This window comes from Pempheris klunzingeri, chromosome 17 (assembly GCF_042242105.1).
Source record: "Pempheris klunzingeri isolate RE-2024b chromosome 17, fPemKlu1.hap1, whole genome shotgun sequence".
Lineage (NCBI taxonomy): Eukaryota > Metazoa > Chordata > Actinopteri > Acropomatiformes > Pempheridae > Pempheris > Pempheris klunzingeri.
Genome location: NC_092028.1, coordinates 10,958,210 through 10,975,717, shown reverse-complemented (window position 1 = coordinate 10,975,717; position 17,508 = coordinate 10,958,210). Strand labels below are relative to the sequence as shown.

At 40.9% G+C, this 17,508-nt stretch overlaps 3 protein-coding genes and 1 non-coding gene across 5 annotated transcripts; 1 reads left to right on the top strand and 3 right to left on the bottom strand.

Moving 5' to 3' along the window:
- Positions 1–550: 550 nt before the first annotated feature.
- plbd1a (phospholipase B domain containing 1a) lies at positions 551–7,200 on the bottom strand. Its single transcript, XM_070847144.1, has 11 exons — positions 7,075–7,200; positions 6,276–6,498; positions 6,042–6,125; positions 5,584–5,725; positions 4,636–4,776; positions 3,375–3,519; positions 3,038–3,238; positions 2,041–2,181; positions 1,772–1,957; positions 1,512–1,618; positions 551–1,397 (listed from the first exon to the last, which is right to left on the bottom strand). Exons 1-11 carry the CDS (start codon positions 7,142–7,144, stop codon positions 1,221–1,223), a joined length of 1,617 nt encoding a protein of 538 aa, XP_070703245.1. The 5' UTR covers positions 7,145–7,200; the 3' UTR covers positions 551–1,220.
- A 262-nt stretch (positions 7,201–7,462) lies between these two features.
- On the bottom strand, positions 7,463–7,535 carry trnar-ccu (transfer RNA arginine (anticodon CCU)). Its single transcript has one exon. It is a non-coding gene; the product is annotated as a tRNA-Arg (tRNA).
- Positions 7,536–7,844: 309 nt separating this feature from the next.
- Positions 7,845–13,846, bottom strand: pick1 (protein interacting with prkca 1). 2 transcript variants are annotated; one of them, XM_070847778.1, is made up of 14 exons: positions 13,728–13,846; positions 13,095–13,168; positions 12,665–12,776; positions 12,355–12,483; positions 11,390–11,456; positions 11,196–11,285; positions 11,047–11,100; positions 10,764–10,826; positions 10,464–10,597; positions 10,278–10,370; positions 10,116–10,166; positions 9,812–9,956; positions 9,141–9,434; positions 7,845–9,110 (listed from the first exon to the last, which is right to left on the bottom strand). In XM_070847778.1, exons 2-13 carry the CDS (start codon positions 13,133–13,135, stop codon positions 9,175–9,177), a joined length of 1,239 nt encoding a protein of 412 aa, XP_070703879.1. In that variant the 5' UTR covers positions 13,136–13,168; positions 13,728–13,846; the 3' UTR covers positions 7,845–9,110; positions 9,141–9,174. The 2 variants fall into 2 exon arrangements, with proteins under 2 accessions (XP_070703879.1, XP_070703878.1); XM_070847777.1 differs by having other exon boundaries at positions 7,845–9,434.
- A 1,766-nt stretch (positions 13,847–15,612) lies between these two features.
- LOC139217341 (galectin-2-like) lies at positions 15,613–16,689 on the top strand. The gene is made up of 4 exons (XM_070848668.1): positions 15,613–15,690; positions 15,897–15,976; positions 16,127–16,298; positions 16,514–16,689. The coding sequence occupies exons 1-4, from the start codon at positions 15,682–15,684 to the stop codon at positions 16,658–16,660; spliced, it is 408 nt and encodes a 135-aa protein (XP_070704769.1). The 5' UTR covers positions 15,613–15,681; the 3' UTR covers positions 16,661–16,689.
- Positions 16,690–17,508: the final 819 nt, after the last annotated feature.

Sequence of the window (17,508 nt, the reverse complement as noted above, 5' to 3'; positions counted from 1 at the left end):
GAGCTCTTGATTTACCAGTTGAACTTAATTCCAGTCCTCACCTATTGTCATGAGTTCTGGGTGATGACCAAAAGAACAAGATTGAGGAAACAAACAGCTGAAATGAGTTTCCTCTGTAGAGTGTCTGGGCTTGGAGACAGGGTGAGGAGCTTGGGCATCAGAACAGGGGCTCAGAATAGAGCATTAAAAGAAGCCAGTTGAGGTGGTTCGGGCATCTGGTCAGGATGTCTCCTGGGCGCATCCCACCGGGAGGAGACCCCAAGGCAGACCCAAAACTCGCTGGATGGATTACATATCTCATCTGGCCTGGGAAAACCTTGGGATCCCCCAGGAGGAGCTGGAAAGCGTTGGACCTGTGGAGTGCCCTGCTTGACCTGTTACCACTGCGACCCGACCCCAGACAAAGCAGATGATTATGGATGAATAAATGCACAACAAATTAGGTCATGTGTAATGACCTGAATTGTTATGTATATGTTATGTGTTCAGTGTAGCCAAAGCAGATTCACTGTTGCAGGCGAGGCATAGATAAAAGACAGGACTGTAGTGGTAAAATTGTAAAAATTTAATTTAAAATTAACACATGAAATAACAGCATGACTCAGATAGACAGTACTGAGCATCATATTACATAAGAAACACAGGCTTATACAAAAATACAAACCTGAGATATTTTCATTTTGCAGTGTGAGAAATAGATTCACATAAATCACAGAGAAGATCCACAGCCCTGAGTTCAGCATCGATTGTTTCATTTACCATTCAAATGATAGTGTTCACATATATGAAGACATTCAAGCATTTAAAAGGGATTTAAGACGGCATAACCACTGATTAAATGGACTCATTCTGCATTTTGTAAAATCATAAAGTCACTGTTCAAGGCGCAAATAGGCAGAAAACCTAAAAATATGATTGGGTTCTACTGTATCTGTATACTGTATCATCCACCCAACACTGAGACATCTACTTGCTAAAATACAGATTTAAAATCTGATTGGCAGTTTGACAATTTGCATTTTATCAGGTGAAAATAGGTACTGTAAATGTAAAAATGTAAGAAAAATTTTTTTTTAGGTGGGACGCAATCTGAACTGAAAGCAATAGTTAAAATAAAAATCAGATGCTGAGATTGTACTTTTGATTCTCATCGTTCATTACTCTGAAAACGTGACACAGAGACCATCTCTCTCTGTTTCACCCACACTCACCCACACACCTCATGGACTGAAGAGAAGAGGCTGCATCCTGATGAAGGTGAAGTTGTAGTACTGTGGCAGGCCCTGGTGGCTGATGGTGCTGAATTCATCCCAAATGAACGGTGGGAGTCCGTCCTGTGTCGTTGGCCCGTTCACCGCCTCCGCACTGAAGTCCCCAGCCAGATGGAAATCTGTTACCTGAATGAAGAACAACACAGGACATCTGAGCTGTGCTAAAAAGCATTTGATTTTACAAAACCTAAGTGACCTCTGTTACAGTAATACAAGATCACCATGGTTACAGGGAAGTACCTTAGTGTCATAGCAACCTTCTGGTGAAGGCCTCTCTGCCCTCAGGTCATTACGACAGCAGATGGACTTGCAGGGGTCACCTTTGGAGTATGGATCTTTCTTGAAGTCTGAGAACAAGCATAACGTGTACAACTGGGGGATAAATAGTGATGGGAAAAATAAATAATCAAACATATTTAAAAAGAAAAAGCAGATTCCAGTTGATATGGGGAACCAGCTCAATGTGAGCTATATTGAAAAAATGAGACACAGTCACACACCATTGAATCTCATGATGTGCTTCAAGGAGTTCAGGTCCTTGACATCAGCCTGGTCACGGCGGAAGATCTTGGCTCTGGAACAGAGATCATAAGAAAAGTCCTCTCCATACTCCTTCCACATTTCTCCATAACCACTCAGCATGTAGATCTTTTGGTGGAAGGGAATGTTGTAGGACGGCCAGTAACCTGCCATAAACAGAGGCAGCTGAAATGAAAACTCTGCGAATGCCCAAAAGAATCAAAGAACAGAAAAGACGATTTGCTGTTACCTCTGCGCAGGGCCTGTGTCTGGTCGGAGTACTCCACCAGTCCCGGGATCTGCTCCACCACAGTCAGAGCCCCATTATCAACACTGTGGCCCAGCTTCACTTTGCTCCTGTCCAACACCATGTACTGGTTATTGTAGGTACCTGCAAGAGTTGAGGAGAAAGAGTTGAGCAAAAATGTCAGTAAGGTAACGGGAGTTTATCCTTCAAGTTGCCCAATTCACATACAGGTGCATCTCAAAAAATTAGAATATCGTGAAGTGAAACCCATATACTATATAGATTCATTACACACAAAATGAAATATCTCAAGCCTTTATTTTAATTGGGATGATTGTGGCTCATGAAAACCCCAAATTCAGTATCTCATAAAATTAGAATATGGTGAAAAAGTTCAATATTGTAGACTCACTGTGTCGCACTCTGATCAGCTAATTAATTCAAAACACCTGCAAAAGTTTCCTGACCCATTAAAAGGCCTCTCAGTCTGGTTCAGTAGTCATTGACACTCTCCACAAGGAGGGTAAGCCTAAAATATTCAGATTTTTAAAATCCTTTTCACAATGTCCATTAAGTTTTGCATGACACAGGCTTCAACTCAGTTTGTACTTTCAGCTGCATTAGCACGCATGTAATGTGAAATGACAGAAACAAAACCAAACAAATGATGCTTACGGTGATGAATTAACAATCACAATGTTAAAGATTCAGATTGTGGATTTATTACCTCTTTCAAATCTTGACTTGAACCTAGCTGGACGGTTCAGGTTTTAAAAGAGTACCCCACAGATTTAGAATTGTTGTTGGAGTTGGAGAAAGGCTGGCAGTAGTGTAAAGTACACATTCATTTAGTGCTTGTTTCACCTGAATAAAATAGCCTTTAATTAACTATAATTGACCTCTTGGATTATATTACACATGTTCGTTTCTTGGGGTTACTGCTGTCTTGTAAAATGATTTGTAACTGTGTTTAGTGCTATAAAAACATATAATCATTCACCTGAGTTGTACTTGGAGAAGGTTTTGGCCCATTCTTCTCCAGTATGGGCCAAACTGTGAGCCAGCCTGACCCTCTGCCATGACAGCAGGCTGTTGGAGGTGATTGAGTGAAAAAGAGAGGAGTTGAAGACATTGTTAGTGGTCTGGGTCATCATCAGACCACTGCCCAAGAGGTAGAAGTCGTCCAGAGACACCAGGAAACCTGAAGAAAAAGACAAGCCGAGACCATTTCTGACAATTGTCACAAACAAGCCACAGTTGCGAGTAATTGTGATTGCAAATAGCTGCAATTTCACTGCTGTCCTTCTTGTTAAGGAGAATTCCTGGGGCCTACATACCAGGGTAGCTGCTGAAGGACAGTTTCCCAGTGGCTGTGTGGGGCTCACTGACACGGAAATCCCAGTGTTTGTAGATTCGCATTGTCGCAGCGTATGTGTACCAGCTGGAGTGGGCAAACAGTAGGTTCTCAAAGCCGGGAAGCATCTGAAGAAGAGGACAGAAAACAATAAAGTGGAGTTAGATTTAACAGTCAATATTTCATTCGTGTGTCAGTGGAAATGACTGCACTACTACATTTGTTTTTCACAGCACCACAGCACCGTACTTCATGCAAAGAAGAATTCGAGTCAGAGGTAACGAGGCAGGGTGTCACCTTTGAGGTCTTTGTTGATTCCCAAAATTTTCAAAGGAACTCAAAAGATCAGACTCAATCACGGGAGTAAATGAATAGAAGAATAAAAGATTATTCTATTTACTGTACCATCATTGCAAAGTGTCGTATCGCTTCAGTGACACCTTGTAAAAGATGGAACACAATGTAAATGTGGCGCGTGCTCAACAAAGCAGCAAATGTGTCTGATGACATTTTGAATAATTATCAACTTCAGTTAATGAATTAAAATGATTGTGCAGTTACATAATTAACTGTAATTCAAGTAATGTGAATTTCACAAATGCTGCAATACGCAGGCATGGCACAATAATAGGAACAAGGAGAAAGGTGAACACAGAGCAATACTGCTCTCCACACAGATCTAAAATGCACATGAAGGTACAACATGTCTGCTGTTAGTGTCACCAAATATATTTGCATGTTGGATAAGCGACACTAAGGACTATTTCTTACTGCACACAATAGACATTTTCTCTAACACGAGTGTGTGTGTGTTCTTTGTTTAAGGACTAAATTAGATTACTTACTGCATCTCTGGAATGTCTGTTTTACTGCTGTGGGTGTCAGGAAGGGTCACAGAGGTGGAATTACTTGCACTTTTCATAGATTAAATTCTTCAGTGACGTGAAGAGGGAGCTTTAAAAGGAGGATAGAAAGTGCTGTGTCCTTGTACAGTTATGTAGGATGAAGAATAATCATTAATCAAATTTTTCCAATGTACCTGAACATTCCTTTACATAGGAAATTCATTCTTCATTAGTGGTCGGTTCTGTTCTTATTTAGCACACTTATTTTGAGTTGCTTTACTGACATGTTTTTAACACAGGAGTATATATAACAGTGTCTTTTGTGTAACTGTGAGCAGTCCTTATGTAGAGCATACAACAGGCCCTACACCCTGACTGGAAGATGTTTTGACGTCTGACCTTGATGAGTGCAGAGCAGTGCCCCATCCCTGGTAGTTTGAAGTGTCTGAGCGGGGGGTTGGAGGTGGGGACCAAGGCTGGGATAAGATCCAGCAGGTCTCCCACTGCATTCAGGAACTGGATGTCAAACAGGGACAGCGGCTATGGGAAGGACATCAGATAAACAGCGGTTGGTCAGCGACTGAAAATGAGCGAGGAAGCCACCAATCCATAAACAAATCTATTAGAAAACAGTCTGAAAATGACTTAAATCTTGAGCTATTTGGAGACTTTACTGCCAAATCTGCTCTATCCAAGTGGCAGTTTCATTTTAGGTCCCACAAACAATCTCTTATTAACCTTAAACTGGTGCAAATAAGTCTCTGGTATATATATGCTATTTAATAAAGGGGAAACAATTATGAGTCTGCAGTATTGACACCATACGTGGTGCTGTTTTATACTCAAATTGAATTTTAAACTTAAACCTTAAAGTATCGACTAGGTGAACATAAAGCATACAATCTCATGTCCCTTTAAATTTTAGAGTGACAAAATGTGACGTATGATCACAAGTTTGGTTTGGAGGTTCCTCATTTTAAATAAAAACTTGCAGAGCATTAAATAAAGCACCAATCAGATGAAGTGAAGAAGGATCTTGGAGTGGAATGTTTCCTTCATAAAGACAGATCAGATTCATACATTTATATACGTTTTTCTCAATTAGGGCACTGCTATGTTTTATCTTTACATATATGGATACACTTGAAGCTGATTTGGACAGCTGCAGTTGTTTGTTCTGTATTTTTTCCATTGATTCATACATTAGATATGTTTTTGTTCATGGATATTTTGTAAACCGTTGTGTTTTGATGTGAACACAGGGTTTTTAAATCACATAAAAGAGAGTTGGCATTCTCATTAGTCTGTAGGAACATGAGTCAAAATGCTAAGATGTGGCCATCAGACCTTTTTGCCATGTTTCTTGGCCCAGTGTGCGACTCCTGCTTGCAGCCCGTCCATCTGGGCCACGATGAATCCTGCATGTTTCCACAGAGGATCAGAGCTCTTGTTCAGTTTCACCTGCTGCCTGGTCCATGTATCCTGCTTTCTACAAGCACAAGAGCGACATTTGCACATTACTGCTGTCATAATTTAGTATTATTATTTACTGTAAAACATTTACAAGGAAAGAGCCAAACACTGAGGTTATGGTCAGAAGCTGTGCAGACATGTAGTCTGACAGATTTATGTTAATAAATTGGGCCAAGGGGATCATATTTCTTTCCATGCAGTCACTCAAAAGCTTCAAAATATTGCATGCAAACTATTGTATGAGCTAAACTGAAGAACTCCAAGGGGAGGACATGAAAGAGTTCTTTCTTTGTGTGGCTTTCATTTTTCGAGAGAAAAGAGAACCAACTCACGCCATGAAACTCTGAACCAGGCCGAGGATCTTTGGGTCGTGGATCAGCTGCGGATACATGTTGGTGTAGTGGTCCATCATCTGCCTGCGGAGGGAAAGTACAAAAGAAGAAAACAAAAATACTTTGATCCAATTGCCAATTTGATTGCAGATATTTGTTTTGATTATCAGATGTTTCAGTGGCATGAATCACTTTGAAGTAAGAGGGATGAAGGAGGACATTCATGACACTTACTGGGCAGTGAGGAAGCCTTCGAGGTAGCCAGCCAGGAAGAAAGTGACCTCGTCAGTTTCAGGGCTCTGCCCGTAGCCTGCACGGATCTCTAGGATGCTCCAGCCTGTACTGGACAGGGTGTCGTTCAGATACCCGTATGCGTCGCCCTCGGTCTCCAGCACTCCCTCCTTTAGCTGGACGAGCTTGTGTTGGGGGTCCCAGTACACCGTGGCTGCTGTCATCTCTGAGAGGAAGTGAAATGCAATTGCAGTAAACAAACAAATACCAAACAGCATACACAAGATCTGCCTCACATCAGTCATGGAGAAGTGATGTAAAACACAGTTCAGTTTGGCAAATGTGTTTTTCCTCCTATGTGTAGTACACCTGACAATACTGACAGACTCTAGTTGCATAACAGTATCTTGGTGCATAAATACTTTGCTCTGCATTTTTTAACTTATCAACTTGACGGTCACAAGACTTGATGTCACATGCCCTAAAAATCTGTATTTCTTCTTTCTCATATTTGATCAGTGTACATTTTTCTATATTGGCTAATGTTAATGTGACTTTATGGACGGAAATGAAAGTTTCAGCTAAATCATTTCAGCGGCAGGAGCTCTCTGAGTTTGGGGATTACCCAACAATCCTCAACTCAGACTCCGACACACGTTAAATCACGACAGCTGACAAAGAGTAAATATCAGTAATACAACACAGCATACATGTTTACGGCTAAAACATTGTTTGTTAAACCCCGAAAAGTAAAAGATCGGTATGTAACCTCTAGTGATTTCTCATAAACTTGGCTACTTACTCTCGGCAGAGGCGAAGGACGAAGCCATCACAAATAACAGAAAGACGTGCATCTCCTTTACAGAAAACATTGCTGTGCAAGTAAAAGGTAAAAAAAAAAAAAAAACCTACAGAATACAGACACTGATCGGACAAGAGAGGTTTAAGCGAGGTGGAAGTCAGTTGTCATGTGGCAGAGGGAAAGTCCGAGGAGCCTCGCTGGATAAGGAGCAGAGCGTTTCCTGATTGGCTGCTGACCAGGAGGGAGACGAGAAGAACACATCGGACACGTGAGCTTTGAGACGAACCCGAACCGATCAAATGAGCAGATTAAATGTTGGTAGTCTTTGCTTCACATTCAATTTGTGTTAATTCGGCATTTTACCTCTTTAAGAGGGAGCAAAAGCTTTCACCCCAGATGGGACTCGAACCCACAATCCCTGGCTTAGGAGGCCAGTGCCTTATCCATTAGGCCACTGGGGCGCTGCAAAAGCTGAAAGGAGTCATTCAACTATTTATTGACACCAAAGATGAATTATATATTTTATTCTGCAACTATACTTTACTTGAGAACATCATTCGGTATTTTCAAGGGTTCTGCATCAACGTAATTCACAAAACAACGCAAAAGCTTGATACTTAAGGGAAGAAACTAAATAACATCTATTAACAGTTTATCTAATGTTGATTCTTTTTAGCCATTTAAGGTATGTAATTAACAGCCGGTCCTTCTGATTCATTCTTACACTCACGATATCCAGGAGAGAATAGGAAAAGTACACCAACAAAATGTTGTTTTTTATTTTTTATTTTTTATTCCCTCATTGCTGATTGCAGGACAGGGTGAAGTGATCTGATGCTGCCCCCAAGTGACTGATCCCAACAATAAAATCATGAAAATGCACAAAATCATCAGGTCCCCCTTAGGACAAAAACAATCTCAAAGACAACAAAGTCACACAAGAGTATATTCACCATAATATAGAATCAGTCTTGGTCATTAAAACTTTTAAATATTTTGACAAAAAGAATAAATAGGGGAATGATAAGAAAAGTTCAACCATTAAGAGGTTTTAAATCCTTTCCCTCTGTACATACATATTTACATGTAGTGTTTTTTATTTATTTCCACATAGTGGTAAAGCTCTGTGAGGCTGCGTGAGCTCTCTCCTCTTAGTCTGAAACACCAGCGTGCCGAGCACAGCAGGCGAGAGGTACATGAAAATAACGTATTTTAACCTGAAGCGTGCAGTATGAGTGGGGGGAAACGGACCGGATGAGCTTTAAAACAAGAAAAAGGCGTCAAGATCTGGACATTGTGGCAAATGCATGCTCTCGTTTGTGAAACAACTAAAAATGTGCAAAGAAGAGAAAACACAGAGGACACAGGAGTGTAACAGCTGCATTTAACACTTCATGGATGAGCAGAAATACGTCTGTTCTCATCGTCAACAACACCTTCGTATTTTGTACATTTATCCACCTGTGTCCAGTTGTTTGTTAAGCCGGGGAGAAAATGTCTCTGTAGGGACATTTACCACAAAATAACATTTTGGGTAGCTAAATAAATCCCTGTCCAAGATATGTTTAAGTTTGTAGCAAAGAAAATAACAAAATTAAAATGTAAATATATCAAGATATAACTTCAACAATCCAGAATAAGCACATTGACACACAACCTGGAACCATTTCACTTCATTAAGAGCTAAGAAGGCACACCTCGTATGCATATAAATCCTACTGTGTCACACCGACACCCCTCCATAACATTCAGATTAAAATTAAGTTGCCCTCTAATAGTTGTCTCTCTCTCGCGGTCAAGCAGTGAGAAAGTTGACACCCAAAATATGCCACGGTTAAATAATCCCAGAGCTGCTGATGTTAGTGTCCCAGGAAGTAAACACCACAGAAAGACCAACAAAGAGCATTAGAGCAGCAAGTTTCAGTCGTTTTCACCTTCATGATTATAGTTTTATCCACTGCAAAGATCACTGCCTGGTGAGACCACCAACATCAAATGCAAGTGAATAACTGTTACGTTAGAGGGGTGAACTTCATCTCCACACACACACACACACACACACACACACACACACACACACACACAAACACACACTCACACTCATTCGTCATCGATCAGTTTCTCAGCGCCGTTCTCTGCTTGTCTGCCTGCACTGCTTCCTCCTTCCTCTCCGCATCCTCCTTCCTCCTCCTCCTCATCTCCAGTGTAGGAGAGCGACTGGCTGCCGTAGTTGATCATGGTGCGGGAGAGGTCCACCTCGATGGGGAAGACATCCGCCTCCTTGAGGACGGCGTAGCACTCGTCATAGTAATGCGACATGCCTGAGACGAAGCGCTGCAGCTGGAACACAATGTCCTGGACTGCAGGTGAAGAGGACGGGAGGGGAAAGAATTTATATTTTTTTTTTTCAGTTTTTCTGCTCCATATTTTTTACATTTCTGTATATCTTTGTAATGTTTATGCAGTTTTACTGACTAAGTCCTGAAAATAAAACACCCATTCACCTTTCACATGCTGTTTTAAATATCAGCTGGCAATTTGAGCAAATACTTGATTTTCTGTGTGTTTAAACCTGTTATTTAATACACCCTGGCATGGCCGGATGGTGACCAGGGAGTGAGTGACTGACAATGCTTCATTTGTGGCGGATAAAGAGAAACTGATCTCAGTGCCGGTTTACGCCTGACAGAGTGGGAAAAGCAGCTGAAAAACATCCCCAGCAATAACAACAACAGACCGTGTTTCTGATCCAGCAGCTCTATCTTCTCCAGAACGTCCTTCCTCATTTTGGCGAAACGGGCTCGAGCTTCCTGCCGACATCGCAGCACCAAACGGTACTCATAGTTCCCGGTGCTGACTCGGTACAGGGGCTCTCCCATGGCCTGCAGGAAGAAGCATGTTATTCGCTGCGTCAGATGATTCGAGTACAAGACTCCTCTGAGAACTGTAAAAAGCAACATGTTTTTCTGTCGGCAACCTGTAAATCACATTTATCCCACACGGATTTAGTTCCTCAAACTGGAATTCAAATGACAACTCACAATACTGCTGTATTCTTCATCGTCCATTTCCTTCACCTTCAGGCAGTACGACTGAAAGACACAAAGATTTCATTCTGTTTTTTTTTCTGTCGACTGATGGTGAACTTGTTGAACAGACTGACGAGTGATGGCGCTGTGCTGTACATGCCACTGCTGCCTTACCAGATATTCAAACTTCACATCCAGGTACTTGCGGATGGTAAGCTTCGTGTCAGGTATGGCCTTGTGGAGGTACGTGTTCAGATCGTGGAGCATCTGCACAACAACGGGTGATCGGTCGGAGGTTTGATACGGAGCGCTCTCAAGTGCGATAAGTGCTTCGGAGCCAAACTTAATATCTGTACTCACAGGTTTGATGGTCTTCAGCAGCTGGATACCATATTTCTCAATGTTGCGGTGGGCATCAGCAAACTTCACAAAAGCCTCGCTGGCTGCAGCCTGCGGCTCTCGGACGCCGATGACAGAAAAAACATCCCCAAACGCTACAAGGGTAGATTTTCAAATGGCAATGAGATAAATTAGACACTAAAGCTGAGATAAATTCAGATCTAGAACGATGATGATGATGATATGTCGACGGTTTAAAAAAGCGCACCAAACAAATTAGCATTACTTTAGCAGTTGTTTATTTCAATCACAGTGACTGACCTCTGTGCGTTTGAGAAAGCTCAAAGAAAGCTCGGAGCAGTCTCTTTGTGTGCTCCATCAGCCCTACAAGCAAACACGGGAACAGTGAGACATCGGTTTGAACAATAGCACGAGAATCGTCACGGTAACTCACCGTAACACAGTCCATCTGATTAAAACACATTAGCAGCTGCCAGTTATTACTGCTTCACAGAACACACAGTCGAAGATCAATACTGAGTTATCGCACTGAACTACAGCACTTTGGTTTACTGACGGCTAGTTTGAGTTGATTATTCTTTACCTTTGTAGAGCTCTGCTGTTTTCTCCAGCTCCTCCAGTCTTTTGACCAGCCCATCTGTAAAGTAAAATGAATCCACATGAGAAGAGCGTTATAGGCAACAATATATAATTCAACTAATAAAATCACAATGCACAGAATAATAATCTGACCGTTGCACAGAATAGCTCTGCTGAGTCCAAGAGCATCTGCTGTGCCTGAGCTCATGTTCTCTACCAGGCGATGTTTGACTTTTTTCAGCACTGAAACACAAAATATGCGTTTAATGCGCACGACATCACCACAGTGATGTAAACAGAGGATGAACTGAGACTAATAGTGAGTGTGTGTCTAGTGGAGGAGATACCGATATCCAGAGATTTCCCCTGTTTTGGGTCTGCTTGCAGTTTGTTGTAGTGGATTGTTGCTTCTCCCTGTAAAGACATGATCAGGAGATACACAGCTGAACCAATAACAAAAATAAATATAAACATTCAATCAAGAAAAAAAAATCAATCTTCTATTCATTTAATTCTGTCGGATATTTGCGGTATTTGGTGTACATGTTTTAAAATCAACAATGGGAAAACTTTTTTAGCATCATGGCGAAACTCGCTTGCAGTATTTGCACTGAATGAACAGCAACACAATCTAATCCTCTAAATCCCACACTGCTCCCTGTCTTTAATCCATCGTGCAGGAAGTCATGGAATTTTCTGGGTGCGCACAATGGATGCCAAAAACAACACAGCCACTCTGCATCGGTGACGTTATGCCAAATGCCAGGGGCTATTGTCCTGACTTCTTTAGCATAGCTGCGCAAGCCAGTAAAGTCCCTCTTCTGCACAGTCGCATGGTGGGTTTGCACCATAATTCCTACTACAACTACGACTACAGTTGGACTATTCTCCGATAAATCTGCAGCCACAGTGAGACACAAGAACGTGAGTGATGTTTTATTTGTTTTGCAAAGTTGCTCGTTTCCATATGTGCTTAATTTCTTTTTTTCATTCATTAAAAGGCAGATGCCATTAGTAATGCTGAGTTAGTTACTGGGGGGGGGGTCTGAACATAAAACAACATTAAAACAAACTCATTTCCTTGCAAAAAAGCCTTGTACCTTGTAACTGGCAGATGGCTGGGTTTGATTTTGATCTTAAACATCAACTACTTCAATCACTAACAAAGAAGACTGCATGAAATCAGTCCAAATCTAGTTTGTATGTTTCCACACAACTGGGGGGTAAAGAGTGAGCCATCGGAGCATATCTTGGTGTTATGGAGGACTGTAAATGACTAGGGACTGTGATTTCTCTCCCTGCATTTGTGTACCTGGACAGCTTGAATCATCTTGGCCACTTCCACTTTGGTTTTTCCCTTCACCGGTTTCCCATTCACGCCTGTGATTTCATCACCTGCTGCAAGTGTCCCATCCAGAGCTGCTGGGGTGTTATCAAAGACCTGTGAGAGAACAGAAACCACATTCAAAATAGTGCAAATGACACTTAAGCTTAAAATGAATTGAGCTTAATCTCTACTGAATCTGGTTCAGTGGTCTAACACTGAGACATTACATTTTATACTGAATGGAAATGCTTTGTAGATTGATAAACACAGTTATAGTTGTGTGTTCTGTGCCTACCTGCACAATGTAGAGGCAAGGACAGTACTGTGCCCCACCGCCAATGCTGATGCCAATAAGGTTATTACCATCTTTCTTCAGACACACAGTACCAGGTACGGTTGGTATCCCCCTGTTGAGGAGAAAGTGTGATATAGTGAGATTTGGCGCAATGAGTTAAGCCTGTTTTCATACAGAAGTACTGAATTATGATACAAAGCTCTTGAATTTTACAAACAATCAGAAATTAGTTCAATAATGGGAGTGACGACACTATCATCTTAAGTTTGATGGCTTTAGTGGTAACACAGTCTCAATCTAGTTTGATTTGTCAGGATATGTGATCCCCTGGATGAACACTGAGGACTTTAAATTCCTCTTCTGTTAAACACCCTGAAACACAAAAGAGAATAGCTGAGATCATAAGCAGAAAAACATGATTGTGACTCACAGTTTGTCCTCCTCCAGCTCATAGTCCATGTCTGTGAACATTGCAGGACAGTGTCACTCCTGTCCCTCTAAAACCTGTGAACGGTTATAACAAAACCCATTCCGTTAACTATCGTGTGACTGAGGACGGAACCAAGACAGAAATATCGAGACATTTTTCTGACAGTGTGAGCTACCAAGCTAGGTCTCTCTGATGGGAAATACAGTGTCAATAAAATGTAAATGAGCTCAAGATAAAGCGGATCATCGTGTGAGGACCTCAGGACTACGAGACTGAAGTCCGAGAGCAGCTTCTCTCGCCCGATCCCTGTGATTTCAGAGCTGTGCGGTCAGTGAGAGGACGCTTGCTGCTGCAGCAGATGAACAAACAGCTGGTACCTTGAAGTGCATGCCAATTACCCCGATGTTAGTCCGTTAAATGAGTCTAACTAAGTCTGAACAAAATACATCGACTTCTACATCATCGACAAGCATCTACAATCGACAACTGTAATATTTCTATGTTGTGACGGAAGCCAACAGGAGGAGAGCTGCTTGCTAACGCTGGTTTATTAGCTGCTAGCTCTTGTAGGCTACTGGCAGGTGGGATAGCAAATGTTGCTTTTTAAGAAACGTTAATACGTCGTAAATTTACCTTTGGTAGTATTTGCACCCAACTGTCATACAAATCTCCCCCAGCGTGCTAAAAAAACAAAATATTTTCTAAAAATCGCTTCCTTTGCTCGCAATTATCTTAATTTCTGGATGCACTGACAGCTCCTCTGTTTACCTTATTTTGTCACTTCCGGTGAAAGGCGGAAGTTGATGTTGAGGGAGGATATTATAATTTTATTACTTTCTGTTAATGATCCCAGTTAGAAACACCAAGTTCACCTCAGTAAACACACGACAGATTTTTATACGGTCCGTTTGTGTTGGTGTTCACTTTGTTAGTCTATAACAGCAATGTAATGTAGTCTAAACAAGCCTGTAATATTTTTATAATCCTGGGCCTTTAGTGCCCCCCAGTGGTCACAGCTAGGAACTGCAACACATGAAATTCATCCATCTCACGTCAAAATAGACGTGCTTTCACTTCCGGTAAGTACTTTCAAATTATAGTGACCCAACTGAAGCAAACATAAACAAAGCAACAGAAATGCGGATAAATTACAACGTTTATGATAAAATCATAAACTACAAGTTGGTGAATCGTTAGGTTGTGCAAGGCGGCCGTCACGTGACCGACGACGTAGTCGAGCTAACACTGCTAGCGCTAGCAAGCGTCTCCAATATGCTCTAATATTTCTTAAATAACATTAACACAGTAAATAAGAGTTCATCGATAACCTCGGCTGCTTTCAGTTGCCTCAAATGTTCACGTAACCCCTCACTATTAAGGTTTTATTGCAGACACGACAGCATACAAAGACTTCCGGTAAATACTTTCAAAATAAAGTCTCCAAACTGTAGAAGTAATCCAACAGACATGATAGCTCTCTAAAGGCCAATCGTCGCCCAAAGGATCAATTTATGAATTTACAAATTTAATATGTGGCATCCTGGACTTTGACTACTGGATGACAGTGAAGACTCTGTATCACAGCCTTGTCTTGTAATTTACAGATTATCACTAATCAGCCGATAACTGACCCAAAGGCACAATGCCCTGTGAATTTATCAGAAAGCTTCTTGGATCAACACTAAAGTTTGAAGCGAGGAGTCTTGTCAGTAATGAAGACAGCAGGATTGATCACACATTTATGACCTGTGTCATCTTTAGATGTAACTAAATAACCTCCAGTTTTCATCTGAACTGTTTGTTGACAGTTTTCCACTTTAATTTAATGTTGAGTCATTAATTACCTGAATAAGTCTTGATTAACCTTAAAACCAAAGGTAAATCTCAAAGTTACCATATTCTATTTAAATGATATAAGAATAAATTTGGTCCCACAAAAACGTTACAGTAGATCCTCCTTGAATTTTCTATTGTTCAGTCACTGAAAATGACATCGAGCAAACTCACACACACGGTTAATGAATCAATCCTAAAAAAAAACATAATTAATTATTAAATACTTATGTTTAAATTCTAATGATCAAACATACAAATCAAACATGTTAATGTTCTTTTCGTCCTAGTATTAATAGACTGGTTGAATACTGGTTACAGTATTCTCTCAGGTGATGTTCTTCCTCCAGTGTACTCAGTCGTATCTGCAGACCTTCCTCAGTCTACTCACTGGCTGCCAGTCTAGAGATATCTGGGGATGTTTCAAACCTTCACAGTGCCATTGAGGCAGCTGTTACTCACAACTTGTCTCTTGATCAAGGGAGCAATTCATCTTATTTGCAACATGAGTTCAACAGCGCTGATTAAATAGAGGCGTGCATCTGCATTGAATACTCGACTGTCATGATGATGAATGAGCCACAGCGTAACTGATAAAAGTCCTTTCAGTGAATCTTTTGTGCTTTATGTTATAAATGAAGTGAGACTTCACAGTCACGCCACTTGATTTTTGTCTTCCATGACAGAGGCCTGTGCCCGTGTGCCGTCTTCTTATAACTTCTATTAGGACTGTTAACCAACGCCAGCAGCCAAAATGAGCATGGTAAGTTCATCTGCTTTGTTTCTGCTTTTGTTTCACTCTACATGAACAGAGTATGGATTTGTCCCCTGTAAATTGTCATAAAAATACCTGACGGGAATCAATATTTGCTTCTATATCTGCTACCATTAGGACAAAGTCAGCTAATCAATGCTCTCATTTTTTGATTGAATTGTTTAAAACTTGAACTGTACAATTGTGTTTCTCAGCAACTTGAATTGAAGAATGTGTATCTGAAAGCTGGGGACCAGCTGAAAATAAAGGGGGAAATTCTGCGCGATGCTGAGAGGTAAATGAATCTTATATTAGCTTCTTAAATGAATAAAATAATATTATGGTATCCATGTAAAAATCTAGAAAACAATATTTTTATAAAAACTCTAAGCTCTGCAACACATCTGGATAATAAGACGCCCATACATTTATTGTGACTTCTCAGATTCCAGATCGACCTCGGCTGTGGTGCAGATGACGTGGCTCTGCACTTTAACCCCCGTTTCCATGATGACACCGATGGATCTGTTCTCGTTTGCAACTCAAAGATTGCCGGGTGTTGGGGCGATGAGAAACGGGAAATACACAACCCCTTAGAGAGGGGCACAGAAGTCAAGGTGAGGGGATCCGACTAAAAGGAAGTGGAGATGTGTGTATTTTGTGGGGAAAAAAGTTGTGGATGATGTAACCAGGATTTCACATGAATCACAAGAAGTATATTTCCTCTCTTACCTTTGAGATATTTAGTTTAGTTTACTTTTGAAATATCTGTCTCAGAGATTGTCTCCTAAAGATGAGAAAGGTTTTACCATAAGTACCTTTCCTGTGTTAGATTGTGTTGAAGCTGGCCGGTGACCAGTTTGAAGTGGAGCTTCCTGATGGACAGGAAATCCAGTTTCCCAACCGTAACGGCATAGACGTCATCAGCTACATCAAAATCGCAGGAGACTTGAAACTGACTTCCTTCAAGATCTGTTAAGAGGACTGCTACAACACCTGCATGCTGCGTTCATCAGTTTGGTCAAAGACGAGACTACAAGACTTGGTCAATTATCATAAGAAGTATTCATTATTAAGAGATGTAGTGTTTGAAATGTATCTGTATTGAAAAATGTCCTGTTGTGCACGTGAAAATAAAATGTTTAAATCCAAATGATCTTGTTTTGCTGTCTTTGAAGGGTCTGATATTTACCACAAACTGCAACACTAACCTAACATATTGTGTCAGTCTCATCATGAGAGAGCGGCGGTCCAATTAACACAACAAATTGCATCCAGAAATTGTAACATCCTTTAAGGGTTGCTTGTATGATTTGCCACTGGAATCGATCAAATGTACCTCATTTGATGTTATCTGTGACTGAAAAACTATATCCAAAGTCAGAGAAGTGAACTGTGATGGCTAAAAAGAACAACAAAACCAGCTTTTACTGAAAACATCCTCCAAAAAAAAAGTTACTTGCGGCCGAAACAAATTTACAAGTAACTTTTTCAACCGGAAAGGGAATGTACCAACTGTCGAGTAGAACCGGAAGTGATAAGGAGTTCATGGCGACCCATGGGTCTTTTGCCCGTTTTGTGGCGAACATATGAGCTGATTAACGCGGTACATTCCCTTTCCGGTTGAAAAAGTTACTTGTAAATTTGTTTCGGCCGCTTGTAAAAGTGTTTCATCACTTGTAAATTTGTCTCGGCGTTTGTAAAAGTGTTTCACGTCTTGTAAATTTGTTTTCTCAAATGTAAATTTGTCTCAGGACTTGTAAATGTGTTATGGCAATGTAATTTTGTTTTCTGATTTGTAAAAATGTTTTCTAAAATGTAAATTTG

What these genes read in the sequence shown, in the direction of transcription:
- plbd1a (XM_070847144.1), bottom strand. Translation starts at nt 7,144, where the DNA reads ATGTTTTCTGTAAAGGAGATGCACGTCTTTCTGTTATTTGTGATGGCT. An exon ending in GAAGGCTTCCTCACTGCCCA is followed by an intron (nt 6,126 to 6,275) that starts GTAAGTGTCATG and finishes TTCCCTCCGCAG; the next exon opens with GCAGATGATGGACCACTACA. An exon ending in GCACATCATGAGATTCAATG is followed by an intron (nt 1,619 to 1,771) that starts GTGTGTGACTGT and finishes GCTTGTTCTCAG; the next exon opens with ACTTCAAGAAAGATCCATAC.
- pick1 (XM_070847777.1), bottom strand. Translation starts at nt 13,135, where the DNA reads ATGTTCACAGACATGGACTATGAGCTGGAGGAGGACAAACT. An exon ending in CAGAGCTATTCTGTGCAACG is followed by an intron (nt 11,101 to 11,195) that starts GTCAGATTATTA and finishes TTTACTTTACAG; the next exon opens with ATGGGCTGGTCAAAAGACTG. An exon ending in TGCTGAAGACCATCAAACCT is followed by an intron (nt 10,371 to 10,463) that starts GTGAGTACAGAT and finishes GTTGTTGTGCAG; the next exon opens with ATGCTCCACGATCTGAACAC.
- LOC139217341 (XM_070848668.1), top strand. An exon ending in ATTCTGCGCGATGCTGAGAG is followed by an intron (nt 15,977 to 16,126) that starts GTAAATGAATCT and finishes GTGACTTCTCAG; the next exon opens with ATTCCAGATCGACCTCGGCT. An exon ending in AGAGGGGCACAGAAGTCAAG is followed by an intron (nt 16,299 to 16,513) that starts GTGAGGGGATCC and finishes TTCCTGTGTTAG; the next exon opens with ATTGTGTTGAAGCTGGCCGG.